We start from the raw sequence: 26,456 nt of genomic DNA, 5'->3' as shown, positions 1-26,456 counted from the left end.
AAGGTCCCAACCAGGGCAATAAAATAAGAAGTCCATTATATAAGGATGAAAGATGCTCTTATTCGCATATAGCAGGATTGTAAACATAGAAATCCAAAGAATCCACAAGCAACCTATTAGAATAAGTAAGAGTTTAGCAAGATTAGTGGATACAAATCAGTATACAAAAATAATTTAAGAAAGTATTTTGTATTTGTATAAGTGATTATTTCAAATTTTTGTGTATCATCAACAAATATTCAGAAAACTAAAAACTTAAAGAGATATTGAAAAGAAATTTTCAAGCAACTAGAAATAAATCTACTAATAGAGGTGCAATTTTTTTTTTTTTTTTTGCAGTACGTGGGCCTCTCACTGTTGTGGCCTCTCCCGTTGCAGAGCACAGGCTCCGGACACACAGACTCAGCGGCCATGGCTCACAGGCCCAGCTGCTCCGCGGCATGTGGGATCTTCGCGGACTGGGGCACGAACCCGTGTCCCCTGCATCGGCAGGCGGACTCTCAACCACTGCGCCACCAGGGAAGCCCTCAAACATTTAAATAGTTTTGGAAGACCTAAGTGTTGACGTGGTGAAAATTAAGGTAATTTTTTCCATTATTCACTGTCTAAATTACTTTTCTTCAAATGGCATCATGGTAGCTGCTATAGGTATAATGTAGCAATGGCAGTGGATATAGACTCAGCCCTTGAAGAGGTAGCTACAATTTGAGGAAAGAGCCAGTGAGGGAAGATAGTTGTAGGTTAATTTGTAGTGAAAATAACTAAACGTTAACTTGCCATAGAAGAGAACATTTTGATGATTGGTGGTAGTTCTAGTAGATTAAAGTGATAATGGTGGCATTGCAGTTGCAGGTTCAGAGAAATATGTGGAGATTACAGATTGTTGAAGGAGAGTGATGACCATAGGTTTTGTAAGCTAAGTGGAAGTTACAGTAGTTGTAGTTTAAGGTTCTGGTGTAGCAGAGGCAGCTGTGGTTTCACTTGAAGTTGTAGTCATGGCCGCTGTGGTTGCAGGTTCAGTTGAAGCGATGGTTGTGGCCCTGCGGTTGCAGGTTCAGTTGAAGCGATGGTCATGGCCGCTGCAGTTGCAGGTTCAGTTGAAGCAATGGTTGTAGCCGCTGCAGTTGCAGGTTCAGGTGAAGCAATGGTCATGGCCGCTGAGGTTGCAGGTTCAGGTGAAGCAATGGTTGTGGTTGTTGTGGTTGTAGGTTCAGTGGACAAGGCAGAGGTAGTAGATTCTGTTTAAGTGGTTGTAGCTGTCAGTTCTGATGACCTGGTGGTCACTGTAGGTTGAGAAGTAGTAGAAGTGGACCAAGGAATAATAACCATAGGCTCCCTGACTTTGAGGGGGTAGCTGGAAAACAATGGAGGATTTGTAATTTCCCCTATTATTCATCAGGCTTATTACAAGTATGCCAATTGCTGTCGTTATCACATAGGCTAAGAGACAAGCCAAAAAGACTTTCCACAGAGACCAGTTATTGCAGCAATTTTCTTTCATCTAAGAAGAGTGTAAATAAAAAATATCAGTAGTGAAAGATAAAAATGCTTGTCATTTATCATCTCTTTTGTGTTATTTATAACCAGGTGCATTAACATCATTGAATCCCTATATATCTCTCAAGAAATTTAAAGTCCACATTTTTATCCAGATGGAAGTAACTGCATGCTTTCTCTAACATTAGAAGAAATAAAAATCTGCCTCTATCTCATCTTCTTTTATTCTATTTTCCAATGGTGAATATGGGGCCTTTTGTCTTTTCACATAAGCAGAACAAAACTTTAATAGTAAATTCTCTGCCATACACCCAAACTTCCCCTGGATATTGTCATTACCCCAACCTGCTCCACTTCCAGAATCACTTCTTCAAGAATCCTGTGCTCTAGCCACCATGTCCTCTCCTTCCAGCTTGTTTGTTCAATTATTCCTGTAACAGCCTTTCTTTAGTTTTATTAAAACATCCAGCCCAGCAGCCCTGGCTTCACTCACATCTCTCCATATCTACCATTTGTTCCAAGGCCCATTATTTCAATATACTTACTAACTCCCTAAAATCTCTTGCACTTCCCTCTTCTCCATTTTTCCAGTTGGCAAACAAGTGACTATCTTCTTACCCTGAAGCCTCCCTTGAACAGTCGCACTGTTGGGGAAATTCATGCACCTGGGCAGATCAGACTCAATATAAAGGTATGAACACCATCCTCAGATGGATTTTCTGTACTGCTCTACCATCCTATTATAGTTCTCTGATTAAGATATGCTCTCATTTTCAAAATACTTCCTTAATCTTCTTCCTTCTCTTTTTTTAAAAAATATATATATTTATTTATTTGGCTGCACTGGGTCTTAGTTGCTGCATGTGGGATCTCTCTTTTTTTTTTTTTTTTTTTTTTTTTCCGGTACTCAGGCCTCTCACTGTTGTGGCCTCTCCCGTTGAGGACTGAGCACAGGCTCCGGACGCGCAGGCTCAGCGGCCATGACTCACAGGGCCAGCTGCTTTGCGGCATGTGGGATCTTCCCGGACCGGGGCACGAACCCGTGTCCCCTGCATCGGCAGGCGGACTCTCAACCACTGCGCCACCAGGGAAGCCCTTCCCTCTCTTTAAACCTGTAAGCTCCATCCACCAACTCTCACACACAAATTGTCCCTCCTCATTCCTATCAAATGACTCTACTTCCTTTCTACTTCATCCAGAAACTTGAAACCATCAAACAGAAACCCTTTCAAACCCCCACTTGGTACCAAACCTGCAAGTCCACTCTCTTCTTTCCCTGATTGACACAAAAGATTCTATCCCTCCTTCTGCCTGAAGCTGACCTGCCAATCTGTCTTTGGATCCCATCCCCTCTGACCTCCTCAGCAACTTTTTTGTTTATCCTTCCTCCAGGACTGAATACTTCACCATTTTCCCCTTAAATGACTTCTTCCTTTTAACATTTAAACACACTCAAATCTCTCCCATCTTAAACAAGAAAATCTCCCACGGGTTACAAATACCCATCTAGCTACTTCTCTTTATATTTGGAAAATGAAATTGCTTGAGTTGTCTAAATGCAACGTCTCTGTTTGCACACTCCTCAACCTAATCCAGTCTGGCATCGCTTCTGCCATGCCTCTGAAACACCTCTTAACAGAGTCACCAATGACATGCATTCACTAAAATCTAATTGATGTATTTTAGCCCTCATCTTACTTAAGCCCTCAGTAGCATTTGCCACTGAAGATCATTCCTCTTCTCTCTTGAACCATCTGTTCCCTTTGCTTGACATTCTTTGGCCCTTGTCTTTTTTCACACTAGGTCTAGGGTTAGCAAATTTTTTTCTGTAAAGGGCCAGACAGTAAATATTTTCAGCTTTGTGAGCCATACAGATTCTGTCATAACTATACCAATCTGCCATTATAGTGTTAAAGCAGTGATAGACAGTGAGTAAACAAATGAGCATGGCTGTGTTCCAATAAAGTTTTATTTACAGAAATAAGCAGTGGGCCAGATTTAACCACCATCTGCATCCAAATGACTCTCAAGTTTATCTCCAATCCAGCCCTCCCTCCTAGCCCTCAAATGCTTACACAACAGCACATCTCAGATGCCTCAAAGTTGTCTCACTGTGTCCAAACCCAAAGTCATGATCTTGCTAGGGAAACTTGGCCAGGTTCCACATCTCACTAAATGGCACTACCATCCATTTGATTCAATTTCATAAAGTGGAGCAAAGGGATCATCCTTGAAATCTCCCAATCTCTTACAAAGGTCTTTTAACTTTATCTGCTAAACATCTCCCAATGTTAGTGACTTTATCTCTGTTGATACCACTTTAGTCCAAGCTTCCTTTATCTCTGCCCTGGACTAGTGCAATAGCTCGGGGCCACACTGGCCTCCACTCAGTTTCTTCAATGCACCATGCTTACTTCTTAGGTAAGACTTTGGCACAAACAGTTCTGCTGATTGGGAATGCCTTTCCCAACCTCCATTCACCAGGCAGAAGGCTGCATGGTTCACCTTCAACACAGCAAGTTCTCCTCATGCACCTATTTTTGCCCCAATACATACCTGAGTATCAGTCAGTGACTGTGTTATCAGGAGAGGAATGATACAGTGTGAGGTTTGTGTATTCCTAAACCTTTAAGAAATACTGACACCAGGTGATGAATCAACTCCTGGTAACAATCCTTTTAACTCCCTCTCATCCAGCATGTAAGTAGCTGCCTGGGACCTAGGATGACTAGGGGGACACAGAGAATTTACCTGAGTGCATTATATCCTTCCCAGGCTTAAAATACCTGAAAGTGCACAATGAAAAGAACTCCCAGAAGCTTCTCAATGATGAGAGGGAAAATAAGACAATGTTTGCAGAGTTCCTGGCACTGTGAAACCTACATACATTTTCAATCGTCCATTATGATTATTTCATTATCATTTTGATGACAGCAAGACCCTCGAAGAATGGAATACAACTACAACACTCGTGCCTTCCAGACAGACTAAAGCAGGTCTTAAATGTTGCAAAATATGGGCTGTGGTATTTGTTGAAAGGTCAGGATTTTGTGCAAATGGTGGCAGTTCCAAGGCAGCAGAAGCAGAATGAGGACGGGGTCCACAAGGCCAGGGAAATAAGGGTCACTAAGACCAAGTTAGACCTAGGAAAAAATATCATCTCCTTTACCTATATTGAAGGTAATACAAAGGAGTCTCAAGAAAGGAAAAGACTTATGCACATCTGGGAGGAGCTATAATACTGCCTTAAGAAAATAGTATAAAAGAGCAGCTTAGTGAAATAAAGTGCACATAGCCAGACAATAGGACACCTAAATTCTTCTCCTATTTCAGCCACTTCTGGCAAAAGCTATGTGGGTTCTGCAAAATCTCTTAAATTTCCTGGGCCACATTTTCCTTGATTGTTAAATGATGGAATGGGACTAGATCAGATAGTCTGATCATTAGTTGCACACTAAGTTGACCTGAAGCTTTTAAAAAATATTGCTACATGGGCCTCACCCCCAGAGTTTCTAATTTAACTGATCTAGGGTGGGGCTAAGCCATCAGTATTTCTTAAACAATCCCTGGATGACTATAATATGCAGCTAGGGTTAAGAACTACCAGATTATATGTTATCTAAGACCTCTTTCAGTTCTGCTTTTTACCTCTGCAAACAAGTAGAAACATTTTCTATCTCCACCCATTTTAACTCACTTATTCTTTCACATTGACCTAGCAACCGTATCAGTAGTTTATATATTTTATCCAGAATCAAGTAACAAAGCTCAGTCTCTTTCTACTGAACCTCCACAGCAAGATTAAGCAACAGAGGATAGGGATTCCAGAGTCAGGGTAACCCAACCAAACTGCCAAGCAGAGTAAGTAATTTATAGTCAATGTCAAGTTTCTACACTAGGGCTGAAGATATAGGGATACAGTCCCAAGGTAAAGTTCATTCAGCCCACAGACAAGATCAAGAGCCAAGGAGAGCTAAATCTAGTCTTCAAAGCTAGGGGAGAAAATCCAGAGACTGGAGGCAGGGTTCTATGTCAAGGTTATATGTACCAGAGGTCAGAACCAAGAGAGCTGTAGAAAGTGTCACATACAGATTCAGAGGCTGGAACAGTATAAGAAAATAAGGTGATCACAATAGAGTAGGACCGTTGAAGTTTCAAGTATGACCCAGTGTCTCATCAGAGTCTAATTAGTGAATTAATCTCTACATTGTTGACAGATTTGCTCCCCTGCCCCTCCCCAAACTTGCATTTGTACTTTACATTTATTCCTTTTATTTTCATACATGTTCTCTCTCTATGAGAATATTTGAGTCCCCAGTGCTCAAAGAACATTAGCTCTTGAAAACAGAGACGATCGAATACTCTCCTTCTAGTAGATTACCTCATAGTGACTTATAATTATACTGAGAACACAGCAAATGCTTAACGTGAATGTAGGTGAATTAAACAATTAAATGCACTTCCTGGGAAAGACTAGACCAAATACATCCCCATATAGAGCACATCCCAACCTGGGTAAAACCTGCTATACCAAACATTACCTGTGCGTGGTATAAGTCTGTGTGTTGTCATCCTGAGTGTGCAAGGACTCTTGGGTTCATGCAGACCCCAGTTAAGTTGGAAGGGACATCACCAGTTATGTCACTTGAAGGTGGACACCAAAATGCAGAGCTCTGAGCCTCTTGGTCATTTGAACACATGACTGGCTATAAAGATGAAGCGTTAAGTGAATAGGAAGCAGTGGTGTTGAACTTCTAAAATTAAACACTTCAGTCAAAAATAAGCAAGGTTGTGACTTTTAAAAGAAATAACAATAAAACTTTTAAAAGAAATTAATGTTTTCTTATCCTCTGAAGACAAAAAAATCTAGACAGGTTATGCTATGGTACCTTTTAACTAATTTTTGTAAGTTATCAATGTTCCAGATCAGGAATGTATATAATCCATCTTCTCTATCATATTACAAGCATGTATTAAATACCCTTATGTGGCAAGATGCTGTCGGTGGAGCATATACTAGGAAACATCAATTCGTATAAGGAATAGAATGTTAGAGCTGAAAAAGTTCTTGCAGCTTATCAGGTACAACCTGTTCAGGTCATTTTGGAAATGTGAATATCGAAGCAAAAAGAGTTGAAGTTATTATTACTATTGGTAGTAGTACTATTATTATCCCATGATGACCCAATAGCAAGCACTGGTGCCCAGACATTCCAGCAGTAAGGCCAGTGTAATTTCCACTCTACTAAACTATATATGGCATATTATTATGTTAAACTACAATAATATATTAATATAGTGTATACTATACTACACTATACTAGTGAAAAATTCTCACACAAAGAGATTCCTTTGTATAATTCACATCATGCTCTACTCAATGGAACTTGCAAGCCTGTCACAAGAACACAGAAGATGAGTCTTTTGTCCAGTTTGTGATATGTCTTTGCTGGGTTCCTCTTGGACACAGAGCAGTATAAAAACAGTTTCCAACAACAACAAAAGTCTCTACACTTAGGGAGTTTGTATGTTAATGTAACAGAGAGGAAAACAGATATTTGTGTATAATTATTTAAATAAATACAGTAATTGCTAAACATTGTTGAGAAAAGGGGGTAATAAAGATTGAAAATGGGTGAGTTCAGTGGGAAAGATCTGGGGGGAGGGGTGCATTAAAAGAGGAGAAAGAACAAGATAGAATGAAAATGGGAGAGCAGGAAGTTCAGGAATTTATGCATCTGGGCAAAATGTTTTGTCACATCTCAAAAATAATATAGGATTATCTGGGGGTCTTCATCTCATAGGATAATAATATAAATTTTCTGTGAGCCAAGGGCATCACTGCCACTTCTTATTCTCAAAAAAAGGGTTACCAGGACTACCCACACTTATAGATTTGCTGTGAGGATTAATGATTAAGGAAAAGGGTTAGAGTGATGTCTGGCATATAGTATGCATTCAATAAGTATTAGCTATCATTATCATTAATATAGTATTAATGTTTTTATTCCTACTGCTACAACTACTAGTTGTCTCCTACCATGTTGATTTAAAACCCATTACTAAATAGCTATAAAAATTGCTGACCCATCAACCAATGAGTTCCATAAAACTGTCAGACTAGAATTGTATAAAGTCACTGGTCTACTGGGAACTATCATTAACAATATCAAAAATAAATGATTGTTATTAAATATAGACAACATGGAATACTCTTGGCAGTAAAGAGTTCACTAAGTTAGATTTTTCTATAAGTGTTATATCAAAGAAATAAAGAAAATATCTCTACTTTTATTGAATAAGATTAAACAAAGTCCATGTTATTCACTAGGTAAACCTGAGCAAAGTTGGACTTACCTTTAATAACAACCTTGCTTATTTTCCTAAGTACTGATTTTGTTGCTTTAGTTATTATTCAGTTTGCCTGTGGCTGAAGAACCTGGATATTTTGAAGAACTTGGATATTTTAATGTGCTTGGTAAACAAAGCAAAACTCACTCACCAGACCAGTTTTCCAGAATTTTCTGGCATTGGTGGAATCCTAACCCTTTCAAAGAAGGAAGATGACGGGTGGCATTTACACCAAGGGCGGAGAACCTGTGAACTAGGCTCAGCTTCAGGGTAATATTGTAACCCAAGTAATAATCTTTGCTGGGTCAGGGTTCCTCTGACTCTTAGTACAGGAAAGTCTCTATACAAAACTGGAATAGTTGGAGAGCTGTGAATAATGTTTAATCAGAGAGTCAGCCTTAGCTAATAATGGCCATAGGCAACTGAAGTACAGCAACAATAGTTACCAAGGAAAGGTCTATAAGCTTTTCCCCTAACTTTATAAGGATTAACTTAAGTTCTCATATATCCCAACAGAAAAAGAATACACCAAAATTTATTTCTTTTTTGTGATTTTCAATTCATTTTTTAATTCTATTATTGAATTTGGTCTTAAGAGAAAAATATTTTTATTACTATGCCTTAATATCCATGGTAATTGAAATATTGTCAGCTATGCAGACATATGCTGTAAAATGTGCTTAAGATAATATTTGTAAACATCTTCAAGTTTGTTGCTATCTAGAGAAACTATCAAGATGATGAATACTTGGCTAAAGGGATTTTTTTTTTCCATCTGAATATTCCATCATCCTGAAGATCCAATTATAGAGTGTCAAATTCAGAGACAAATGACAAAGAGAACAGCCTCAGGAGGGTCCTTTGTATGATGACTTAGAAGGACAGACCCCTTTTCTTTCAGTAAACCAGGAATCCTCTGTGGGATTCTCTTATTCAACTAACACTTACTGAACAACAGGAGTTGATCTTCTTTGGCTTATTTTGTAGGTGATTAATACAGGCCGATTGTCACAGCTCCAAACTGGAAAGGCAAAATATTGCCTTTATTCTTCTGGCATGAATTTTAACTTACCATTTCAATTTTTAGCACGTTTCTATCCTTTGTTCTGGTATTAAAGAGACCTCTTATAACTATATAATGAAGACTTGATTCTTGGTGTAAAAGATTTTAAAATAGACAGAATGATCATATTTTCATTCAAGGTAGGGATTTTCAGAGGATATCTTTCAGGGATTTTCTGGATTTCCAACATATTTAGAAATGTGAGGTTTGACAGGTTTAGAAATTATATATAAAATCTAAGAATGAAATTGTAAAAATATAATTTCAAAACTAAACCAAAGTCATCTTTGGAGCTTTATGTTTACATGATGGTGAATATTGAAAGTTAATTTATTTTATATCACGTGGTCATGCTGTATATAAGTAAATAACTTCTAAAGTATAATAGAGCAGAATATATCATGAAATGCTGAAGGAAAAAATTAATACCTGGCTACTCTTCCTTTTGGAGAAGAATGCAAAATTATGACATTAACTATATTGCAGTAAAAAGATTAGATTGCTGTTAAATGCTGATAGTCAGACTGCGATATAGGCAAATATTAAACTAGAGCAACAATACTCACTGCTGGGTTTTCAGAGTGTTCAATATTCACCACATATTTTCCATGCTTTCTGTCCATTCTTGAGCTTTCAGTGCTACAAGCTGAACTCCAAAAATATTTTTCAATTCGTGCATTGCCCTTTATATCTGCAGCCCTGAGAAATAATTAAAATGGTGGAAAATCAGCTCTGATACATCAGTGCCGGTGTGAATAATAAATAATTATCCACTAAAACAGGATTCACCTTAGAGAAGGAAATGAGGTATTAATGAGAGAAAGACACAAGAAATACTGCTTCTGAAAGCTACTATGACTACCCCCTCAACAATCTCCCTGACACAATGGAATTCTGAAAATCTTACACAGTTCTTCCTCTTCCTCCTTTTGGCACCATCTTTCAGATACCTGCCTTCTATTTTAGGACCAACCTAAGAAAAAAGTGAGGTAGAAGTTTGTCATTGTTTTCTCTCTAACCATTGAATGCCTTCTCAACCCTGTGAGCATCCATGGCCTTAGAGTGGCTTCATCTTTTCAGTCTCAAGGTTGGTGTCTGGAAGTCTACTTAGTCAGTTCATCAGTAATTCACATGCATATAAAAACCATTAGAATCAATTTTCTGGGCAATAATGCTAAAGGAGTGATGAAATGTTGAAAATCTTGAGGAAAACATTTTTTGGTCAAGAAATCTAGTTTGTCTCAGATTGAAAAAGGATTAACTCTTTTATAGATTTATTAACTCAACAATTGAGAATACTGTGTTTCTAAAAAGTGCCAGGTATTTTCTAGTGCAAAAAGTCCAGTAGCAAATAAAACAGACCTCTTTGTATCTGACACTTTTAGATACTGAATTTTTTTTTCCAAAAGTTTGATCCTCTGAAATTTCTCTTCTAAATGTATTTAACACCATCAGTTTAATGAGTCTTACTGGATCAACTGAAATGGCATAGCCTCAAGCCTTAGAACATAAATAACATAGAAAAACTGCCAAATAACTGAAAAGCTGGGAAGGGATTTGTCCTCAAAAGGAGTAAAAACATGATGACTTACTTTTACTCCTGTTGAAACAAAACCAGTGATGTCATTGTTATGGCCATGTGCTTCAAGGGACAGGCATAGGTTGAAGGTATCAATAATATTAAGCATGCCCTTCTAATAAAGTGATTTATTTGAAGATCAGAATGATATAATTATCAAACATGTGGTATAAATTTGACTTAATTTGCTTTAAAATATTACTATATTTTTATCCTGCAGAGACATTTATTTCAATTTGGTACTGGAGCAACATAGTCATGGTATAAGTAAAACTTCATCATTTTTGACAGCACCCACCCATTTTATCAATAGTACAAAGAGGGAAACTTTATTCCAGCACTTGAGTCTCCTGCTCACAACCTCAAATTGATCTAGCAATCAAAAGACTCAGTCACAGGGCTTCCCTGGTGGTGCAGTGGTTGCAAGTCCGCCTGCCAATGCAGGGGACACGGGTTCGTGCCCCAGTCTGGGAAGATCCCACATGCCACGGAGCAGCTAGGCCCGTGAGCCATGGCCGCTGAGCCTGCGTGTCTGGAGCCTGCGCGTCTGGAGCCTGTGCTCCGCAACGGGAGAGGCCACAACAGTGAGAGGCCTGCGTACCGCAAAAAAAAAAAAAAAAGACTCAGTCATAAGTCTTCTATATTTTGGAAGAAAATATTAAATTTTTAAAAATAGCAACAAAATTAAACATCACATTTCTCTGTGGCTAAATTTACCATGTGAAAATCAGAATTTTCTTTATTTGGCAAAGAACAATACTTCAGCATGTATTATTGACAATTCTTGTGACCTTCAATCTGAAGGTCAACAGAAAAAATAAAAAACAGAACATACCTGGATTGTTCTAATGAACAGAGGGCATGGGTATCTTTCACTGTCTTGTCACAATCTCTTATGAAAGATCTTTTTATTAAAGATTAATCTCCAAAATATACAAGCAGCTCATGCAGCTCAATATCAGAAAAACAAGCAACCCAATCCAGAAATGGGCAGAAGACCTAAATAGACATTTCTCCAAACAAGATATACAGATGGCCAAGAAACACATGAAAGAGTGCTCAACATCACTAATCATTAGAGAAATGCAAATCAAAACTACAACGTGATATCATCTCACACTGGTCAGAATGGCCATCATCAAAAAATCTACAAACAATAAATGCTGGAGAGGGTGTGGAGAAAGGGAACACTCTTGCACTGTTGGTGGGAATGTGAATTGGTACAGCCACTATGGAGAACAGTATGCAGGTTCCTTAAAAAACTACAAATAGAACTACCATATGACTCAGCAATTCCACTAGTGGGCATATACCCTGAGAAAACCATAAGTCAAAAAGAGTCATGTACCACAATGTTCATTGCAGCACTATTTACAATAGCCAGGACAAGGAAGCAACCTAAGTGTCCATCAACAGATGAATGGATAAAGAAGATGTGGCACATGTATACAATGGAATATTACTCAGCCATAAAAAGAAATGAAATTGAACTATTTGTAGTGAGGTGGATGGACCTAGAGTCTGTCATACGAATGAAGTAAGTCAGAAAGAGAAAAACAAATACCATATGCTAACACATATATATGGAATCTAAAAAAAAAAAAGGTTCTGAAGAACCTAGGGGCAGGACAGGAATAAAGACGCAGACATAGAGAATGGACTTGAGGACACGGATAAGGGAAAGGGTAAGCTGGGACGAAGTGAGAGAGTGGCAGTGACATGTATACACTACCAAAGGTAAACTAGTTAGCTAGTGGGAAGCAGCCGCATAGCACATGGAGATCAGCTCAGTGCTTTGTGACAACCTAGAGGGGTGGGATGGGAGGGTGGAGGGAGACACAAGAGGGAAGAGATATGGGGATATATGTATATGTATAGCCAATTCACTTTGCTGTACAGCAGAAACTAACACAACATTGTAAAGCAATTATACTCCAATAAAGATGTTAAAAATAATTATAAATAAATAAATAAGATCTTTGTCTTGAGCAGGATTTATAGTCAAAAAGAAATCTGAAGATTTTGTTGGCTAACAGGTAGTTGAGAGAATTCTTTGGTAGCTGGCCAGTCTTGGGGGAAAATAATTTTTCATTCATCCAATAAAGAGATTCAATGAATTATTAAAAGTAATTATTAAAAGTAAAATTTTAAAAAATAAAAATAAAAAAATAAATACTGCAGCATTCTGTAAATGTATGTTATATATGGTTATCATAACACTATCAGAGTGTTCTTTATTATATTTTTTACAAAGCTGAACCAATTTCAACAGCAGATGTTCCTTCACTAAATAAAAAGTAATTAAAAAGTATTTCAGTAACACAATGGGATTACAATAAATAGCCATACTTAAAATAGAAACTTCAGGAGGAAAAACATGTTTTGATGCATATTATTGAATTTCCTAATTACAAATTTAAAGTGTAGTTACAAATTTTAAATATGTTTATACTGACAGAACATGATCTTTCATTAATTTATTCCCCACTGTTTATTGAGCACCTAAATTCCCCTGGCATGTATCAAACCATGATAGCCGCACAGCATTGGCTGAGTCAGACAAGACCCCTGCTTACACTCTATTCTTTGTTTATTGAATGTTTGGCTTTGATATTAACTTTCAAATGTGTTTAAAATGTAATATTTTGTTTAAGCAAAGAGAAGGTTCTTTTTTTATTTATTTAAAGATATCTGTTTTTTGTATGTCGGGAAATTGGTTCCGTAATGGTAAGTCTATCAGGTTCTACAGAATAAAGGGCAATTACATAATTCATCTCTGTTTGATCACAGTGAGTGGGAATTCATGACTTTTCTAGGGACTAGTAGTTCATTTTAGGGGGACCTTAACTGTTTGAAAATTCTTTTTTCTATTAACCCCCAAATTTTCTCGTTCCTTCAGCTGATTTACATTCTGGTCCTGCTGTATCTGGAGACACCCAAAATGAAACCATGTTTTTCTTCAGAATATGGGTCTGTGATCCCTGATGTATAATTCCAAAATCCAAAAGGCTTAGAAGACCAAAAATTATTTGTACTTTTAGCACAAATTTACTTGGTGGCAAAAATTAATTCAAATTAATAAAGCTACTTTTAGCCTTTAATAAATTTAACATGATTATTTATATGTTTAGTTATAAAAATATGAAAGTCTATTGCAGATTACCACCACAATCCTGCTGCATGTCTTGTGTCATACACAGCATATGTATCATATTACTTTTATAGAGTTAAAAGAAAATCTCATTTATAAAGCACACCTCACCCAAGCACTTCATATGAGGGACTACAGGCCTGTAGAAATTTTCAATTTTTTAAAGACAACTAATGTGTATTTCCTTATTCTTACTGATCTGAGAAACTACTTCATAAAGACTTCAGTTAGTAGGCTGACTCATAACTGGCATTTTAATTTTATTTAAAAAATTTTTTATTTTATACTGAAGTATAGTTGATTAACAATGTTGTGTTAGTTTCAGGTGTACAGCAAAGTGATTCAGTTATACATATACAGGTATCTAATCTTTTTCAAATTCTTTTCCCATTTAGGTTGTTATAGAATATTGAGCGGAGTTCTTTGTGCTATATAGTAGGTCCTTATTGATTATCTATTTTAAATATAGCAATGTATATATAACTGGCTTTTTTTTTTTTTTTTTCGGTATGCAGGCCTCTCACTGTTGTGGCCTCTCCCGTTGCGGAGCACAGGCTCCGGATGCGCAGGCCCAGCGGCCATGGCTCACGGGCCTAGCCGCTCCGCTGCATGTGGGATCTTCCCAGACCGGGGCACGAACCGTGTCCCCTGCATCGGCAGGTGGACTCTCAACCACTGCACCACCAGGGAAGCCCTGCTTGCTTTAAATTTTATATGAAACCTATTATACTTTATGTTTTCACAATATGGGGTACTTTTATTGGCCAGATTACATTTGTAAGCTTCATCTACACTGTAACTCCATTTTATTTGTTTTTAATATATTATAGCATTTCATTGATTGAATACATCACAATTTTTAATCTATTAATAATTTATAGAAATTGAGTTTGGTCCCATTTTTTTACTATCATAAACAATGATGCTATGAATATTCTAGTATATGCCTTTTTGTGAACATTCATTAAAATGTCTCTAGATGTAAAATTAAGAGTGAAATTCCTGGATCATCAAGTGTATGTTTTTTTCATTATACCATATATTCCCAAAATTGTATCCAAGGTCATATGAATATTCACTCTCATAGTAGTATTCCCACTTTTTCATAAGTACTAACAGTTAGTGTAGTCAAATTTAAAATTTTTCTAGCATATATGGTATTAAACATACTCTACTGATTTCACCTTTTTTCTTCATCCTTGCTTACATGTAAGTTGGAGTTAATAGGCATCTTCATTTCTGCATTACACAACAGATGTTTGCTGTGGGAATTTTTTTTAGTTTACTCTGTTTTGCTCTGTATGAACTTTAAGAAATAAATGTGTAAAAGTTCAGAACGAAGTCTGTTTTCATGCTACAGGAATTAGAAAGCTTCTGTCTTTTTGTCATACATTTGTTGAATTACAACCACATTATACACATATACACATATAGTATCTTCTTTTTCATTGATCATTTTAGCATATGGATTTGTCCCAATAATTTAAAATCTTTTCAAAAACAGCAACACATTTAGTGTCAGGGTCAGGTGTGACATTATGTCAGGTGTGAATTAGTTGAGCTGACCTGTTAAGTTTTTGTGTGTCTTCAATTATGAGTAATACCAGAAGGTGTTATTATCGATATTTCAAGCTATTTTCCAATGACTGATTCTCAAAAAGGGCCAGATAAACAGCCAGATAATATTGAAAGAAGGATAAGAAATACATGTGAGAATATAATCTGAGGGTGCTGGTCTAGAGAGAAAGGATTTTAACATTGGATTGGACCAAATTTAATGGTACAGGGACACCTGCTCAAAATTCTGGATTCAACATGCTAGCTTGAGGGGCTTGGAGTAGCTCTCAAAATTTACTCTTTTGATTGCATAAAACCTGGACGGTGGTGGATTATGTTTAGTGGAGCTATAATGACACAACTTCTTTGATATAATATTTTAAAAAATAAAATTCCAAGGTTAGGAATAAATATGTTGCACTGGGGCTTCCCTGGTAGTGCAGTGATTAAGAATCTGCCTGCCAATGAAGGGGAGGCAGGTTCGAGCCCTGGTCCAGGAAGATCCCACATGTCGCAGAGCAACTAAGCCTGTGAGGCACAACTATTGGGCCTGCGCTCTAGAGCCCACGAGCCACAACTACTGAAGCCCACGTGCCTAGAGCCAGTGCCCTGAAACAAGAGAAGCCACTGCAGTGAAAAGCCCGCACACCGCAATGAAGAGCAGCCCCCGCTCGCTGCAACCAGAGAAAGCCCGCGCACAGTAACGAAGGTCCAACACAGCCATAAATAAATAAATAAATCTATATATTAAAAAAATATGTTGCATTGGATTTCTCATATGTGAATTTCTCACGCATCCCATGACTGCTTCCCTTGGGAGGACCCAGAGGAAAAGCCCTACATCACACAGTGCATGAGGGAAAGAGCACCATCCATGGAAAGCTCTTTGGACACTGTCTTCTGGATGTTGGGGAAATGAACATAGGATAACACTTTAAAGTGAAAAGCTAGTTGCTTTATCGTTTACCCCTCGCCCCCACGCTCACCAAATCAGTAGCATATTGCTTGATTGAACTTTTCTGAATTTTGGTGGCAACGTACTATTTTTACATGTTTTTACATAACGATGTGGCTGACAAGAACCTAATTTCCAAAATATACAAATAGCTTGTACAGCTCAATATCAAAAACAAACAAACAAATGAACCAATCAAAAATGGTCACAAGGGCCTCCCTGGTGGCGCAGTGGTTAAGAGTCCGCCTGCCGATGCAGGGGATACGGGTTCGTGCCCCGGTCTGGGAGGATCCCATATGCCGCGGAGCGGCTGGGCCCGTGAGCCATGGCCGCTGGGCCTGCGCATCCGGAGCGTGTGCTCCGCAACGGGAGAGGCCACAACAGTGAGAGGCCCACATACCGCAAAAAGAAAAAAAAAAAAAAAAAAAAATGCTCACAAGACCTAAATAGACATTTCTCCAAAGAAGACATAGAAATGGCAAATAGGCACATGAAAATATGCTTCACATCACTAATTATTAGAGAAATGCATATCAAAACTACCATGAGGTATCACCTCACACCAGTCAGAATGGCCATCATCAAAAAGTCTACAAATAATAAATGCTGGGAATGGTGTAGAGACAAGGGAACCCTCCTACAATGTTGGTGGGAATGTAAATTGGTACAGCCACTATGGAAAACTGTACGGAGGTTCCTTAAAAAAAACAAAAATAGAGTTACCATATGATCCAGCAATCCCACTCCTCGGCTTATATCTGGAAAAGACGAAAACTGTAATTCGAAAAGAGACATGCACACCAATGTTCATAGCAGCACTGTTCACAATAGCCAAAACATGGAAGCAACCTTAATATCTATCAATAGATGAATGGATAAAGAAGATGTGGCATACACACACACACACATACATACACACACACAATGGAATACTACTCAGCCATAAAAAAGAATGAAATAATGCCATTTGCAGCAACATGGATGGACCTAGAGATTATTATACTAAGTGAAACAAGTCAGACAAAGACAAATATCATAGGATATCACTTATATGTGGAATCTTACAAAACAGAAATAGACTCATAGACATGGAAAATAAATTTATGGTTACCAAAAGGGAAAGGGGGAGGTAAGGGATAAATTAGGAGTTAGGGATTAACATATACACACTACCATATATAACAATAAAGACCTATTGTATCCCACAGGGAACTATATTCAATATCTTGCAATAATTTATAATGGAAAAGAATCTGAATATATATATATATATATATATATATATATATATATATATACACACATATATATGTATCTATAATGGAATCACTTTTCTGTATACCTGAAACTAACACAACATTGTAAATCAACCATGTTTCAATTAAAAAAAACAAACAAACTGTGTTTCATCTGTCAGGAATATAAATGAAAATACCAAGATGAAACCAAACATTTCAAAGAAAACAAAGATCATTAATCCTTTGTTTTATTTTATTGGAAGTATAATTTATCAGAGAAATATATAATCATCAATATCATATCAATATTAGAAGAGAGTCTTTTTAAATAAATTTTATTTATTTATTTATTTATTTATTCTTTTGGCTGCTTTGGGTCTTCATTGCTACATGTGGGCTTTTCTCTAGTTGAGGTGAGCAGGGGCTATGCTTCATTGTAGTGCACATGCTTCTCATTGCGGTGGCTTCTCTTGTTGCAGAGCACGGGTTCTAGGTGCACGGACTTCAGTAGTTGTGGCATGCAGGCTTCAGTAGTTGTGGCATGCAGGCTCATTAGTTGTGGCTCGCAGGCTCTAGAGTGCAGCCTCAGTAGTTGTAGTGCACGGGCTTTGTTGCTCCGTGGCATGTGGGATCTTCCCGGACCAGGGATCGAACCCGTGTCCCCTGCTTTACAGGAGGATTCTTAGCCCCTGTGCCACCAGGAGAGCCCTAGAAGAGAGTCTTTTAATAATAAATTTGGGTTTATTTTCTAGGTCTCCATTCCAGGAAAGGATTGCTCTTAAACTTCACCTAACAGTAGAAGAAAAAATGTCCACCAACTTCTCAGATACTCTTACATCTGGACCTCTCAAGTTAAAAAAAAAATTTTTTTTTTTTAGGGAGTTAATGGAAATTTGTTAAACACTTACCTCTACCCAAGTGAAATCAAGACACATGCAGGGGGCTGTTTATATCTGATAAACACTGAAAGACTGATTTAAATCTGGATTCTGACTATACCTGAAAGTCCCATTAATATGTTCCTTCAGAGCCTTCCAGCAGTGTGTGTTGTAATGGGGCTAAGTATTGATCCTCACACGTTCTCTGGCTAATGATTCAATTTAGATTACTATTTGTCAGCATGAAATTCTGGCTGAGACTGCCCTTGTTGGAGTTCTATTCCTGTTGGCTATTTTCACTTGGAGAATTGCTTATCCTTTCTGAGTATCTATTTTCTTATCTGTAAGATGCTGGAGATAAAGACACTTGACGTATAGAACTAATATAAGGATTAGTGCAAAAAAATAGCTTTGCAATTTATGAAGCACTGTGCAAATGCAGGACTGAAGTGAGATGCCAGATGCCGGAGCTACACTGCTGTGTGAGCTTGGGCAACTTAATTAAAGTCCCTGACCCTGTGAGTCCCCAGCTGTATAATCAGGATGATGGGAGAACAGGATTTTTATGAAGCAAACATAATATGTACAAAGTAGTTAGAGCACAGCTTGTCATATAGTAAATGTTATGTAAGAGTCCGGGAGATAATCAATAATGATGATGATAATAAGGATGATGATGGTGGTGTTGACGCAGCAAATATTGTAGATTGGTATCATTGAATAGGCAACAGGACAGATAAAGAATGCAATCCCTGGAGTCAAATTTGAGTTTAAATCCAAAACGTCTGAGATCTAAAGCAAGTTTCTTAACTCCTCTCAGTCTTTAGGTTTTTTTTAATCCCTAAAGTGGTGAATAATATAGTAATAATAAAGTAGTCTTTAGGGAAAGAATTAAAAAGAGGATGCAATTTTATTTTTCACATTAGTCTTTATCAGAAGCAATGTAGCATAGTGATTAAGAGCTTTGGAGTCTAAAGATTCAGGGTTGAATTTGATCTCTGACTCTTATAAACAGGCTAATATCTGGCAATTTTTGTCCTAGCCTCTATTTCTTCATAAGAGTATACCTATATCAAAGGATAATTGTAAGGATTAAATAAAATAATAATGTATTTAAGGTATTTGGTGCAATTCCTGACACTTGCTCAGTTTTAAAATCTGTGATTACTGATAAGCTCATTGTCACTCAGGCTTTCATGGCTGAGGTCAGGGGAAAAGTAGGGGTGAGCACACATCTTATATCTTTGAAAGGAATGGAGTACGTCTCACTGTAGAAAATATGATCCCCAGTCTTTGGAGGGACACCCCAGTTTGTGAGTCTCAGATGGCAGCTCCCAGAAAACCAAGAAGAACAAGACGTTGAGCAACAAAACCAGGGAAACAAAGGGCACCAATGGTCACCCAATGTCACCTTGTACCACAGTGTAGTCTAGGCTTTGGCTAAAGGAAGCTTGAAGAAGGAGCAAAATAAATGGCTGCCCTCACAATTCAGAATAGACATATTTTCACTTGGGTTTGAATCAAAACCAGAAGGATGAAGTGCAGGCAGATTGGAATGTTGCAACAGAACTGAGCACACAGGCTGAGTCTACCACTAACTTAGCCATGTGAATTCGTGCAAAAATGTGGCCCTCCCAGAACAATATTTTCCCCATCTGTTAAATAATGTGCTAAGACCAGATGGTACCTACAATCTCCTTCTGTTCAATGGTAGATAAATTTGCAAGCAAGAAAAGTTACTTTAAGTAACTCCACCAGATCCAGGTCTTTGCTCTCAGACCTAAAAGTAAGACTCTCTTTTTTTGCATCGAGTTAAGTTCAGACCCTCCTTAATGAGCCTCTAAGCAGGGGTGGGGTACAGTGTGGGGTGAATGCTGGAACCCAGAACACCCAACTAAACAGCCAAATAATCAATTATCAGTCAAAATCAGAGTTCTCCCTGGAGGTGAGGACTCAGAGATAAGGCCGCAAGGTGAGGTGAATATGCCATCAGGAACACAGATCTGAATCAAGTCACTAGGTAAAGAGGAAAAACCAGGGGGTAAGGGGAATTCAGACAAGAGGGCTTAAAAGAAGGGCCTCAGTCAGTCTCAGAGGCAGGAGGGGAGGACAGCGATTTTGTAAAAATAAAAAGTCAATGATTTTTTCATTTCAAATTAATAAAATATAGACAGAAGTATTATATATATGCAGAAATATATGTGCAGAAGTATATATATGCAATATATATAACGTATATATATGCAGTATTACCAAGATATTTAGTGGGAAGGAGGAATTAAGGACTAGAAAAGGTTTGGTGTCAACCAGATTGATAACAGCAATTGCAATTGAGAGAACTATACTGTACAATATATGATTGATTAGGGGAGACCTACTATCTGAGCCTCAGCAAACCAGTTTACATGCCATGCAAAGCTACTATAGACCCAAGTCAAAAAATCTTCCAACTCATCATGTGAAGTGCCACCCATCATCAGAGTCTGTCAGGTCATTGTCCCCACCTGTTTTTTGTTTTTTTTTTTTTTTTTGGCTGCGTCGGGTCTTTGTTGCTGCGTGCAGGCTTTCACTAGTTGCAGCGAACGGGGGCTACGCTTCGCTCGGTGCACGGGCTTCTCATTGCAGTAGCTTCTCTTGTTGTGGAGCACAGGTTCTAGGCATGCGGGCTTTGGTAGTAGAAGCACACGGGCTCAGTAGTTGCAGCACGTGGGCTCAGTAGTTGCAGTGCGCAGGCTCTAGGGCGCATGGGCTTCAGTAGTTGTGGCTCGTGGGCTCTAGAGCGCAGGCTCAGTAGTGGTGGCGCACAGGTTTAGTTGCTCTGTGGCATGTGGCATCTTCCAGGACCAGGGATTGAACCCGTGTCCCCTGCATTGGCAGGCGGATTCTTTTTTTTTTTTTGCTGTTTTTTTTTTTTAATTTTTTTTTATTAGTTTCTGCTTTATAACAAAGTGAATCAGTCATACATATACATCTGTTCCCACATCCCCTCCCTCATGCATCTCCCTCCCTCCCACCCTCCCTATCCCTCCCCTCCAGGCAGTCACAAAGCACCGAGCTGATCTCCCTGTGCTCTGCGGCTGCTTCCCACTGTCTATCTAGCCTACGTTTGGCAGGCGGATTCTTAACCACTGCACCACCAGGGAAGTCTCTTCACCTGTTTTTTAATTCTATTTTTTTTTTCTGGCCCCTTCACCAAACCCCTCCAACAGGAAATGTTCTCTTTGAACATCATGGGGGAAGCCAGTGGGTCTGGTTCGGAGCCTGGTCAGGGGCCTGGTGCAGGTGGGTGGAGTATAGGGATTCTCAGGAAGGCAAAAAGGATGCAGGTGGAGCTCCCCAGGTGCCCTTTATGGCACTGGGGTGTTGGGGGCAGGGGGTGCAGGTCCTGATGGAGGGTGCACCCATCAGGGGAGCGTCAGAGACGGGCAGAATCAGGCCCCACACACTGCTGCCCCCATGTCTCTTCCCAGAGGAAGGCTGATCTTGCTGGATCTTGGCAAATTCTTTGGTACCTCAGGTGCCGCAGGCCTCTCCTTTGAAATTCGTTCCTAAGAAATCTGGTTCAAGACACCTATCACGCACACCCCAATCGTCATCAACTTTAAGAGTTCTGTAATGTTTTTTTCTTTCTTAAGCTGAGTGGTGGATGCAGGATGTTATATTCCTCTTTATAGCTTTTTAAATATCTGAAACATTTTATACTTAATTTGTAAAGAAAAAAATAGAAAGTTCTTTAGAAAAAAGTGATTTTTTTAAAATAGGCTTAGAAGAAGAGACAAATTCAATATATTGTTTTAAAGAGGGGTAGAATCATTTATATCAGAATCTGGGGGACATCTTGTTACCTCTAGAAACACAGTAGAATAATCTAGGACTTTCCTCATAAGGGGATAGTAAATGTGCTATTTATATGCTCTCTCTCTAGATCTTGAAATTCCTACATGGTTATTAAATTTGCTGATCAACAATGTTAAATAGCTAAATTGTTTTTGTGGGTAGGAGACTGGTCCATTGTGACACCATCACTAAAAATAAAGATATTATTGTAATTAAATATAGACAAGTATACTTCTTAGGTAAAATATTGCAAGTGCACTTTCAAAGATAACAATTGCAATAGAATATGTAAACTTTCAGCAAAATTCTGCTAATAACTGAGAAGCACTGAGGAAATCTCTGTTCACTTCTATAAACAGCTGTGCTTTTTTCAAATGTGCTGATACCATCATTTAGTCTTCAGTCATTGTTGAATTAGCCTGAGGCTGATAAACCTGAACAATTAACGCAATCAAACCAAATCAAAACTGAGTCATCAGGTCAGCTTCCTGAAACTCCTTCTCCTGTTAGACACCCAGCTCTTTCTAGGAAGGAAGATGGCAGGTGATGTCTTTATCAGTGATGAGAAACCAGTAATCCTGGAGTCAGACTGCACTAGAGGCGAATTTTGGATTTTGTCACCAACACTGCAATTCAAATAGTAATTTTCATTGTTGTTTTGCTCTGGCTCTACATTGACTCTCAATTTTCAATTTCGAATAGATGGAGAGCTGAGGATAATTTTAATCAGCTAATCAGAATTTCTCAACAATGCTAGTCATTGCAACTGAAATGTATTTGGCACATTTATTGAAAATGTATGGTATTATAATTTAAGATGTAATATTTTGCCGAGAAAAAAAATGTATAACCTTCAAGTAACATTTTATCCATTGTTCTAAATTGTCCTTACAAAAAATAAAAAAATAAAATAAATTGTCCTTACATGGAAAAGGTTTCCCTATTACTATGACAGAATATCCACATGAAAGTATATTTCCAGTCATATATATATATATATCTTACACCTTGTTTTTTATAGGATTTGAAACATTTCTAATTTTGTTATTTTCTAGAAAAACCATCACCTTGATTAGCTAATGCTTTAGTAAATGTAACTACTTTTTGTTTTAACATAATGAAGATCCAGTTCAGAGGATTCAGATACATCTGGAGACCGTTTTTCACAGTCATATGAACTACAATCAATAGGTTTTTGTTTTGTTTTTTATTTTTTTATTGGAGTATAATTGCTTTACAATGTTGTGTTAATTTCTGCTGTACAATGAAGTGAATCAGCTACATGTATACATATATCCCCTCCCTTTTGGACCTCTCTCCCGCCCCCATATTTACTGTATGCATGATTATAACTGCATATTATAATATTATGATTATAGTTATATATTCCTAGGAAAATACTAATATTTTAGATTAATAATACATAGAATAAAAATTTTAACTATACTTACAGATAACAAAAAAAATCAGATTTCTGATTTACAGGTAATCGTTGAAAATTTAATAAATTGCCTTTCCCTTATCAAGTATATTCATTCTACTGTAACAAATGGAAGCAAAATAACATAGCTTAAAACCTCTAAAAGAGTGAATTCTTCTCAAAAAGAGGGTTCCCCAGGGGTCATTTGGCAATGTTGAGAGACACTTTTAATTGTTACAACTATAAGGAGGTGTTGCTACTGGCATCTACTGGGTAGAGGCCAGGAATGCTGCTAAACATCCCCTGATAACAAAGAATTGCTGTACCCAAAGTATTAATAGTGCCAAGGCTGAGAAACTACTCTAGAACATAATGAGCATGAAAAATCCATGGAAAGAAGGAGAAGGTAAGGAAAGGATTTGTTCCACAGAGCAATGAAAACATGATGTCTGCTCAGCAGTAAAACTAACCCATGATGCCACTGTGTGGCCTCTGGGCAAGGGAATTATAAGGGGCCCAAGTGATGTGAAAGTTTCCATAATAATAAACATGAACATTGAATTTAATTCAACTGAAAATCAGTAGGTTATCATTAGCAAACCAAGTTTATGGACTTTAAGTAGAATAGAAATTAAACTGGATTGTCTTTAAAATATGGGTACACATCTCAGAAGTACAAATTATTCTAAATAATCATTCTTGCCTTCATTTTTATTGTAAGAGAACCTCCATATTTTGAGTTGGCGCATGGACACCCAGAATAAAGCCTGCCTTTGCTGGTCCCCTTTGATGCCAGGTGCATCCATATGACTAAGTTCTGTATAATGAGATATCAGCTAAGTTAAGTCAGCAGCAACAAGGTTAATCATTTAAAAGGGAGGGGCATATATGCCCCCTTTCTTTTTTTCACTTCTGGACAGCTGGAATGTGGACGTGCAGGTATATCATTTCAGATCCCGTGTTTAAGGACAACACACTAAGGATGGTGGAGCAACAGGAGACAAGGTGCGAAGACCCTGGACCAACTCCATATAGCAAAACTCAAGAGCAGCCTAAAATACTGCCTGACTATGATACTGAGATACACATCTTAATTTGGCACCAGGGTACCATAACCATAGAGCAAATGAGATTCCATAAGCATTTGATTGTACCTCCGTGTCATCCAGTAGCCTGGAAAGTGTTACATCATTCTATCGCTTCTGCAGAAACTTTTAATTCCCACCCTCAAATCCTACATGACCCAATTACTAAGTTCCAAAGAAAATGTAAAATTAAACATTTAAAAAAATCATGTAAAACCATGTATTGTGATGTGCAGGTATTTGGGGTTTTTTAAACCCACGTATCTTGTGCATTTCTTATTCCATAGATCAAACTAATTGAATGAGAAGATGTATAAAAAGTATATGGATATATCTCATTATTTATCATACTCTCCCATGAAAGCTCTTTAACTTAAGCAGACCATTTAGCCAAAAATATTAGTTGAATACTTTCTTGTGTAACAGAGTAACTGAGAGCATTGATATTTGAGTTTTTATTAGCCAAGTTTGTCAGCAGTGGGCTATTATGATGTCATCTATTAACAGGAAGTGAACACCACTATTATCTTAAATTCTAGGTCAACACTGACTTTTTAAAAATTTTATCCATATCATATACTTTTGTGGATGAAATCTGACCATTAGCATCATGTTGATAATTAAAATATCTGTGCATTCTTCCTTTTCTCTATTGCCGACGGCTGAGAACCAGTAGACAGCTCAAGCTCTCTGATCATTGGCAATCAGTTAAGCAAAGAGATTATTATATTCATCGTGTTTTCTTATGTAATTGATATAGTAATTAACCAGCCAGATATCAGATTTCAAAGTTTACTACGATTGCTATTTGAAGTTCCTAAATCATCTGAATAATTCTAATGCATAAGAATATTATTGTGAAAAACTCATAGAAGATACAAAAGGAACTTTTATGAACAATATTAGAATTATTATTAGTGCATTTATTTCATTCCATAAAATATATTTCTTTTAAATCATATAACTCTGTTATGTTAATATATATGATTATCTTAAAATTTTTTTTTAATTTTATTTTTCCTAGTTCTGGTCCTAGTGTCTGGAGGAGAGTGCTCTTTCACTGAAGTAAAAGCAGCTAAAAATTATTTAAGGAACACTGTGGTACTATAATTAGTGGCACTAAATCAAAATAGAAGCTTAATCAACTTTTTAATATTAGTTCAGTTGCAATTCAGTGATTTTTCTAATTCCAAATTATTCAAGAGCCCTAATCCATGTTGGCTTAAAACGTGTATAGATGTTTTTTATTGAGGGAATAGTGTCTTTCCATTTACACAACAGACACTCATTTTACTCAACAAAGGTTTATTGAGCAGCTAAGTTGTGCCAGTCACTCTTCTGGGCACAGTGAATAACATAGATAAGATCCCTGCTATCACAGAGTTTACAATCTAGTCTTTGTTTATAAATTGCGTGACCATATATTTTACCATCTTACCCAAGACACTTTTGAGAGTGAAAGAACTGTTAGTATTATTCTGGCACAATCAATGTCATCTGAGACTGTATGCTCATCTCATTAATAAATGACATATTGGAATTTAGATTATAACTTTCAAAGATTTTTTGAATTGTAGTATTTTGATATATCAAGGATAACATTGTTTTGTTATCTGTAAATTTATATTTATATGTGTAAATTTGTTAAGACCCTCGATTTCTAATTCAGTCCTCCATTGAAGGCCAACTGCATCATTCAACCTCCTGCGATGAGTGCCAGTGACTAGAGTTCATGAATTTTCTAGAATTTTGGCATTTTATTTTCTAATGATACTTATTGTCAGAAAAATGTTCTCATGCGATGTTGAAATATTCTTCTTTGTAACTTTAACTTATATTCCCTAT

At 37.5% G+C, this 26,456-nt stretch overlaps 1 protein-coding gene across 1 annotated transcript; it reads right to left on the bottom strand.

Annotated features, from left to right (window-relative positions):
* Positions 1–1,210: 1,210 nt before the first annotated feature.
* On the bottom strand, positions 1,211–10,401 carry LOC132502512 (dynactin-associated protein-like). The gene is made up of 3 exons (XM_060118373.1): positions 10,382–10,401; positions 9,478–9,610; positions 1,211–1,501 (listed from the first exon to the last, which is right to left on the bottom strand). Exons 1-3 carry the CDS (start codon positions 10,399–10,401, stop codon positions 1,211–1,213), a joined length of 444 nt encoding a protein of 147 aa, XP_059974356.1.
* Between the last annotated feature and the right edge of the window lie 16,055 nt (positions 10,402–26,456).

Source organism: Mesoplodon densirostris, chromosome 15, assembly GCF_025265405.1.
Source record: "Mesoplodon densirostris isolate mMesDen1 chromosome 15, mMesDen1 primary haplotype, whole genome shotgun sequence".
NCBI classification, from domain to species: Eukaryota; Metazoa; Chordata; class Mammalia; order Artiodactyla; family Ziphiidae; genus Mesoplodon; species Mesoplodon densirostris.
The sequence above is the reverse complement of the archived record's forward strand: the minus strand, read 5'-3'. Positions and strand labels throughout refer to the sequence as shown.